At 39.4% G+C, this 8,339-nt stretch overlaps 1 protein-coding gene across 1 annotated transcript in view; it reads left to right on the forward strand.

Moving 5' to 3' along the window:
- Window positions 1-706: 706 nt before the first annotated feature.
- The window catches only part of LOC121877265 (39S ribosomal protein L44, mitochondrial-like), a gene marked incomplete at its 5' end in the record, with an annotated part of 93,030 nt that continues 85,397 nt past the window's right edge, over window positions 707-8,339 (forward strand). The window contains 1 exon segment of the mRNA XM_042382926.1: window positions 707-816. Coding sequence (XP_042238860.1) covers window positions 732-816 — 85 coding nt within the window.

Here is an 8,339-nt window from a genome sequence, read left to right on the forward strand (position 1 = left end):
TATAGAGAGAGGTCAGATTCATGTGGGTAATGTCACTATTCACTGCCACGCGTGAATTTGTTTTAGTTGTAGAAGCTGCCACCAACACAACAACCACCCCCTAAGTTAATGAGTTGCATGACCCAGTGTCAAGGAAGACCGGACAACTCGCCAACTTCACTGGTTAACCATTACCCCGTAACACTACCCGCAAATCGATTAACATTATTGCTTCCGAGGCGAGCACGCTGACCATTACACCAATGGTCAATAGATTTATTGTGGTTTTCGATACAGTTCATTTATTTCTTGCCTATACAATTTAAAGTTTATATAAATTCTATCTTTCGAATACAGAAATAGAAATTCGAAATTCTGTTCCTGCATATACAAGTAGCCTATACTTCGGTTAATGCAAGTTAATGTTATTTTCATCTGCATTTCGAAACAGAAAAAATATATGATGCTTTACGTTGTATGTATAAGTACTAAATTTATCAGTAAAACATATGAGTATTAAGAATATGAGTTGATATAATATATTTAGTTAGTTTTCGCCTTTTAGGAGAGACTTATTGTTGACTGATGTACTCGGTTACTCGTTGAATGGTAGAGGACGGGTGCCAGTTAAAAACCCTTGTATATGTAACAAGATATAGATAAATATTCAGTAAAATAGACTAAGTTAAACGTCATTTGAGACGTTCATTATTCGTTGTTGTTTTAGATCGCTAAGTGATAGCTTGAAGAGAATGTCTGGTGTTGCTCTCCAGGTGGCCTCTACTGCATTGAGGTGTTCTGCTGCTTTTACTACAACCAGGAGTGTGACCACAACAGGTAATGTACTTTTTATACTTTTCTCGTGGAAAGTGTGGTAGTTGGATAAAATTTCACTTGTTGCCACTATACGAAATTGAGGTAAAGGTTAAGTTTTGGACCATAATCCTTCTGGTGATGAAGCCTAGGTTTTCCGACAGTTTTTGATGTGTTTTAATCGAGTTTGATATTGATTTTCGGAAATCACTCGTTTTTTGAGATAGCCCCCCAGCCATAATGAGTGATTTCCGACGAAAATTAATATAAAAATCGATTAAAACACATCAAAAATCAGGAAAATAATATTCGTCCATTGGCTGTCCTCGAGTTTTAGTGCAACAATAGGTTTTTTTCACGTATTTCGGCGTTTTACCCAAATTTGACATTTGACTTCTTTTGCAAATCAGCTTGTGTTTTTTTAAATAACATTTTAACTTTTAACAGAAACCGCTAATTTGCACAAAAATGGATGTTAAATTTGAATTTAACACCAGAAATGCAAAAAAAAAAAAATTATCATACCAAAGGAACAACCTAACCTAACCTACAAGGAGGAAGAGGTAAGGAGGAGACAACTGACTCGAAAGTGAGGAGTATAACCTCAGGTAAACGTGGCAGGAACCTGTGGGGTATTATTTTTCCTTTCGGACATAGCGCCCCCAAAAGTTATAAACTACTGAAAAATTTAGATCTCGCTATTCTGAGAATTTTGAACCCCCCATATATACATGGCGGAAATGGATAATAGCAACACAATTGAATTTAATTGATTTTAAGTAGTTTTCTGTCTGTCTATAAGATGTTATCTGTGCATCATGCATGTGCTTGTTGACTGACGTCATCCAGTCGTGACCAATGAGGTATCGATATCTTCACACAAATTTTTTTCGACCAATCACATTTGATTTTTTTCAAACAAAGCAGCCTGAATAATTTCATTGACCAGTCTCACAATGGCCTTGGTGGGGATTGGTTGTCGTTTGTGCTTCTACGATTGTTTTAAGTTTATTGCTGAGTTTTACGAGAAAGGCGATCATTCTATCCAATTCTTACGTATCCCTACTTAGGGTATTGTACTTTCGGACATGGCACCCCAAGTTCTTAACTACTGAAACATTTAGGTTAGTTTAAGCTAGGCCTACCGTTGGTCGGTAGGGCCTTCTAGGGATGGAAGTGTTACCCAAAGTCTGATTTCCCAGGCTCTCCCCACTATTGTTGGGGGAGGCAAACAAATTCCATCAAAAATGAAGGAATTCAGACAAACACACCAAAATACACTGGAAAACATATTGGTCAACCCCTCGGGACTCATGTCAAGTAGAAATTTACCTCACGGACAGCCAATGGATGAACATAACCAAACCTAGGCCTCATCTCCAGAACATTTTGAGACCTAACCTAATAAACAAACCTCTTGAGGTGTACTTGTTTCGTCACACCCGTTTCATCACCACTGTTTTCAACCGTTTCATCACCACTGTTTCAACGTTCATCACCACTGTTTTTCAACCGTTTCATCACCACTGTTTTCAACCCGTTTCGTCACCACTGTTTTCAACCCATTTCGTCACCACTGTTTTCAACCGTTTATCACCACTGTTTTCCAACCGTTTCGTCACCACTGTTTTCAACCCGTTTCGTCACCACTGCTTTACCCGTTTCGTCACCGCGTTCATTCCCATCAATATATACACAAAAGAACTGCATGGGATAAAAATAATAAAACACACTAATAAAATTTATTAAAGACAATAATATAAAATAAAAACATTGTTAATACTGTTGACCTGCAATCATTTCACTTATACAATAATCATTATATACACGAAAATAACTGTGGCTTGGTATAGAAAATAATAAAAACATTAAGACAATATGTGAAAGACTAAAATTAAAAATTAATAAATAAAACATTGTTAATACACCTGCAGTCATCTCACGTAAACAATATAAAACTAAATTTACTCATGTAAGCGGCGAAGACAATGACAATATTTTTAGGTAATTAGAAGTGGTGATATTTTTTCTTCATATTCTTCTGAGATTGAACTTTTGTCATGTCTTTTTCTTGTGAACGATTTTAGCGTGTTCAGCAACTAGTTTGTGGTAAATAAAACACTGTTTATGGCGTTGAGATCAAACACCTTCAGTAATCAATTTATTCAACTCATAAATCATATACAATTGCAACAGAACAAAAAAACCCAATTAGAACAAAGAGAACATTTAGAGTAAGTAAAGACAAACATAATTTATTCCATATCGACATTCACCGCCAGCATAATCAATCAAACATCATAGCACGTATGCTGGTTCTCTTAAGCGCCGAGTAGAAGATGAAGAAGTAACTCCTGTATGATACTAGGATTCAGCAATGTCGTCGGTTTCTCCTCTGCAGCAACTCTCACCATTATCCAATGTTTCTGACTTCACTGAAGGTGAGGTTGATCAGCAGAGATGTCTGAGGATGAGGTTCCACTGGGGCATGGAGCAAGATCACGGAGAACTGAAGTGCGTCCATCTGGATACTTGATGTGTGCGCACGTTGGGTTAGCCTCGAGGAGTCACCTCATCAACGAGAGGTCACCTTTGTTGAGCGGACTAATCGTGGAAGACAGGACCGGAGTCGTTGGCTGTTGGCGAGGATGTACCTGACAAGATCGTCTCAGAAATGAAACCTCTCATGTGGAGTCCGTTGATGGCTGTTGAGAGCAATGATCTAATGAGGTGAAGTGCTTCGGTAGGACAGCCTCCCATTCAGTATCCGGAACATCTGAGATTTGGCAGCTAAACATATGGACTTCCAGATTATGCCATTGTACTGTTCTATTTGACTGTTTCCTGTTGGGTGGTAAGGTGTAGTTGCTGGACGCCACTCCACGACTAGCGAGATGAGTTTTCACTTCACGAGACATAGCACTTCTCGATCAGAATATACTAGCCATACCACAAAGCGAAGATGGTGTCCAGACATCTGTTGACAGTTGAGGATGTCATGTCAGCACATGGAATAGCAAGGAAATCTGGAATATTCATCCACAGCAGTGAAGAGATATGAGGTTTCTCGTGCGTGATGGAGGACCTGAAGTCAATGCTCAGTCTATCCATTAGTTAAGTATCTTTGATAAGGGTATTTTCAGTAGGCCTGTGAAATGTTGGCTTGATTTCAGCACATACTGCGACAAGTTGAACAGACTTTTTCACATCCTCCGTAGAAAGTGGGAGGTTCTTTGTCGACAAAATGAAGCATTTTGACAACCTGGGTGGCAGAGCCCTTCATGGATGACAGCGAGGTTTGACGATGAGATGGCTCCATGAAACGCTCGGGTGAAAGTGTCAGGAGCAGTGTTGTCTCTCCCTGGCCAATACCAAATGGAATAGCTAAAACAAGCGAGTTCGTGCCGCCACCCTTGTATATTGTCATTCTTCACTTTAGTCCTACGACTGTCCAGCATAAATGCAACTGATCGCTGGTCAGTAACAATGGTGAAGTGGCCTGGCCTTATCTTGAACTAGGTAACAGTTAAATCTGAATGACAACACTATATGGTGACTGGTGCCATCTGGGGCAAGGTGTTCCAGTTTGGCCACCATACCCTCCTCATTTGTTATGAGGTCTAGTGCCTTGGGTGTTTGCTCCCATCTGTAATGTGTCGGGTCTCTTAACATGTTGGAACAGAAAATTATATCTCAGAGTTTCTACAAAAAGAGTAGCAGGGTTATTCAAGTCACTTGGGGTGAACTCGTTTCTCCAGTCGATTCCGCCATAGTTAAAGTCCCTCATGATAAGGAGGTGGCTAGGGTTGAGCATCGCTGTGTCGTCTATTAAGGCTCTTAAGTTCCTTTGATTTAGTGGGCTACAGTTTGGGGATATGTAGATACACCCAACAGTAGGTAAGTCCCCTCCCTTTAGTTTAATTTTACACCACTTGGATTCTTCAAAAACATCCTCTCCCTGTACCCTCGCCTGGCTGGCTCTAAGGTCTTGCCTAGCATAGATAACCACACCCCTCTTGCAAGTTTCTTGAGAAAGATTTGTAAATGAGTCATATCCAGCAATACTGAACTCGCATTCCTACAATATCTGGTTGGTGTACTTTCAGTAGTGTTTCAAACTACTCTTTCTTATCAAGGAACGTGTCAGTATTAATGTACATGACATTCAAGCCAGAATTTGTTCTCGGTAACGTCTCTGCTCTTAGTAGTAACCTCCCCCCATTCTCAGAAGCTGCAACATTTACTAAGTACACTGTCTTTTGCAGGGTGTGGTTAGAAATGTCATTGTTTACATGGAGGTTGCCTCCTCCTGTCTGATAGGCAGAGCTGGTGCCACCTCCCGGGTGGGGGGTTGAGCAGGTGGGGGGTTATCTGCTGCCCCCTGGCACTGTGTCGGCACACTTGCTTCCACTACCCTCCCCCTGAATATAACCCATGTACACCCGTCCCCGTTCCACCTTGACTCCTCCCTCTGCATTACCGTGCAATCTGGGTGAATGAATACACCCCGAAATGCCTTGCTCCTTGCTAAGTTTTATGCCTGCCGAATGACCTCCCATTTCTCCTCCTCACTCACGAGTGTGATCCTGAGGGGGCGAGGCTTATCCCCCTGCTTTTGTCCCAGCCTCCTCACATCCTGAGGGGTTGATGGCATCTTCAGAACCTCTGTACAAATATTCTTAAACTGCATCTTATTGTGTGTTACCTTACTCTCAGTTCCCTCCTCCTGGCTCTTGGGTACTCCAAAAACTATTACATTGTTCCTCCTCTCCCCTAACAGTATGTCCGCTACTTGTCATTTCTTTGACACACTTCGTCAGAGTCCGTAGCTGCTGTAGAACCTATTCTGATCCTGCATTACTCTCCGCCACCTCCTGTGGCCCTGCTAAGGCCTCATCTTAACTCCTCTTAGCAACCACCTCCATTCTATCGGCTACTTCCTCGGTCTTAGCAAGGATCTCTTTCCCAACTTGTTCTAGTTTGGCAACCAGCAGGGCTCCAGCTTCATCTATTTTTGTTCCTAGGGAACTCGTTCCCCTATGGCTTGCAATCGCCTCACTCACTTTGAATACGCAGTCAGGGCAATACCAGCAACAGCCTTCATGCTTTACGGCATTTTGCAACATCCTAAACGCTGTGAGGGTCAGGCTTGTATCCTCCATATCCGACGTCCCCCTGCAGTAATCACATATCATGCTCTGGTTTGTTGTTGTTGTAGAAGTACAGACTGTACAGTCTACACCTATTTAAAAATAAAGAGAAAAAAAAAACAGTACAGTGACCTCCGTTAAGAACTCAATCAGTTCCAGGGTGTTGAAACCATTGTTTCAATGGTTTTTAGATAGTGGTTTCAACTCACGAAATTTCCTGTTTCAACAAAAATATGGTGAAAAGTTCTTACTTTGAAGTTGTATGGCTCAGATAGTGGTAATGATGATGATGGGATTTAGAATGGGGGTGGAGGGAAAGAAGAAAACATTGGGGTGGAGAGAAGTCACCCCATGGTGCCATTTCACCCATAAAATTTTAGCTCTGGTTTAATTCAAGATTATTTTCTTTAAATCAACACTGCACTGCATTATATATTGTCAATATGTAAAATATATTTCAAAATGACCAATAATTTGCTTGGAAACACAGAAAAAAAGCGTTTAGTTGAAGAGAGTCTCAAGCAAGATGTTACCTCCAGTGAAAACAGAGAGAGACTAACTCCTGTTTGCTGTGTTAAGAGGCTGGATGCCATGCATTAAACTAGTCACTTTACCTTCAATTATGTTCAATAATTGTTAAAATGACTAAAAAATTGAATATTAAACTTTTAAAATTATTGAATAGTATAAACTTCTTGATATTTACTAAAATAGTAAGGAATTTAAGCCCTAGAACTGATTAATGTATTGGCGGACTGATACTAAAGCTGGTTGCCCGGTCAGTGCAAGCGAAAACATGTTGAGGTCGGTTCGTAAGAACTTCGTCAACCGAATTTTTTTTCGTTAACCGAATTGAAGATCCTTATGGAAGGCAGTTCGTTAATCGAAATTACGTTAACCGAGGTGTTCGTTAAACGAGGGGCCACTGTACTTAAATGCCCTCTGCTGGTTTTAACCTCCTCTGTTGCCTTTAGAGTTGTCTTCTGTTTTTCTTTTCTTTTTTTTCAGTTCACTTTAGTGTTTGTCAGTATTTATGTGCTATCTCTATGTACACTACATTTTGCTGTGAATAATGGATTTTGTACACCCACTCAGTCCTTTTGAAACACACAGAAATAAATTAAAACTTTCTTTGGGGCGGTAATAGAATGTCTTTAAGGATAGCCAAGCTTGTTGATTTTATTTATTTTAACTATTATTTCCTTATACTTTCTTTTCCTGTTCACATCAACGACTATATCTCTTTGTGCTATTACTGTGTACACTGTATCTCCCTGTGAATGGTGTATTGTGGGCACAGTTTCAGTCCATGAGAAAGCACACAAACAAAATAAAATTTTAAGTCTCTGTGGCACCTATAACACGACTTGGTTTCTGCTGGCACTTTATATTCACTTTTAAGTTATTTACAACCTCTTCTGCGGTAACTGATGACACTATGAACTTATTTAACTAAAGGCACAGTACTACACTCCCTGGTTGGCCTTTATCACAGCCGTGACCACAACTCCGTTATAAAAAATAAAATAAAGGTATTGTCATATGGCAATGATTTTGTGGTTGTAGGCCTCCTGACCTGGGCTGTACCTCCAACTCGGTGGAGATCAAGTTTTCAAAATTACAATCACGTTTAGCATTAAAAATCCTACATCGATTTACACTTTCACATCACTAAAACGATCTTCATGTTCTCTTGTAATCACTGTCCAATTTCTGCTGCTCAACAACGAAGGCCCGAGCCGAACACGCTTTGTTACAGAGACGCAACACGACCTGACCCGCGCCTCACTCCTAACAGGTTTGGCTTTGTAATGTTTTTGTGTGATTTTATCCTTCAATTTCTGCGTCCTTCACTTTGTGTGATAAAAATTTAATTTTTCAAATGAAATCGAAAGGTAAAAAAATTAAATAAAATTATGCAAAAAATATAGATTTCCGATGAAAATGCTGGAAGTAAAAGTTTTTTCTTACCTTTTTGCTGTATCTTCCTTCATACAAATCAATAGAGTGTTCAGTGATTGTGTCTTATAAATCTTTACCATTTGACTTAAAAAATAGTCATGGAACCTTGTACAGTTGCAGAAACATGTCTTTAAATAGCAACATTGTAGTAGTGGTGGTATCTCTATTTATGAATGAATGGTTATTGGTATCTATTAATGAATGGTTATTGGTCATGGAATTCATGTAAGATAGTGATTAGTTTGAATATAAACATGCTATAGCTTGCAGTAGACATACAAATTTTAGTTCTAATTTAAAAAAAAATTTAAAGAGCAAAATTTTTTATCTCTTCTGTAAAATGTATGACATTTATATTCAAATTATTTGCTGTCTTGCAAGGATTACAGCAATGCAAATTATATTCTCCTAACTTTAGTTTGTGATATTATATAA

This window comes from Homarus americanus, unplaced genomic scaffold (assembly GCF_018991925.1).
Source record: "Homarus americanus isolate GMGI-L3 unplaced genomic scaffold, GMGI_Hamer_2.0 scaffold367, whole genome shotgun sequence".
Lineage (NCBI taxonomy): Eukaryota > Metazoa > Arthropoda > Malacostraca > Decapoda > Nephropidae > Homarus > Homarus americanus.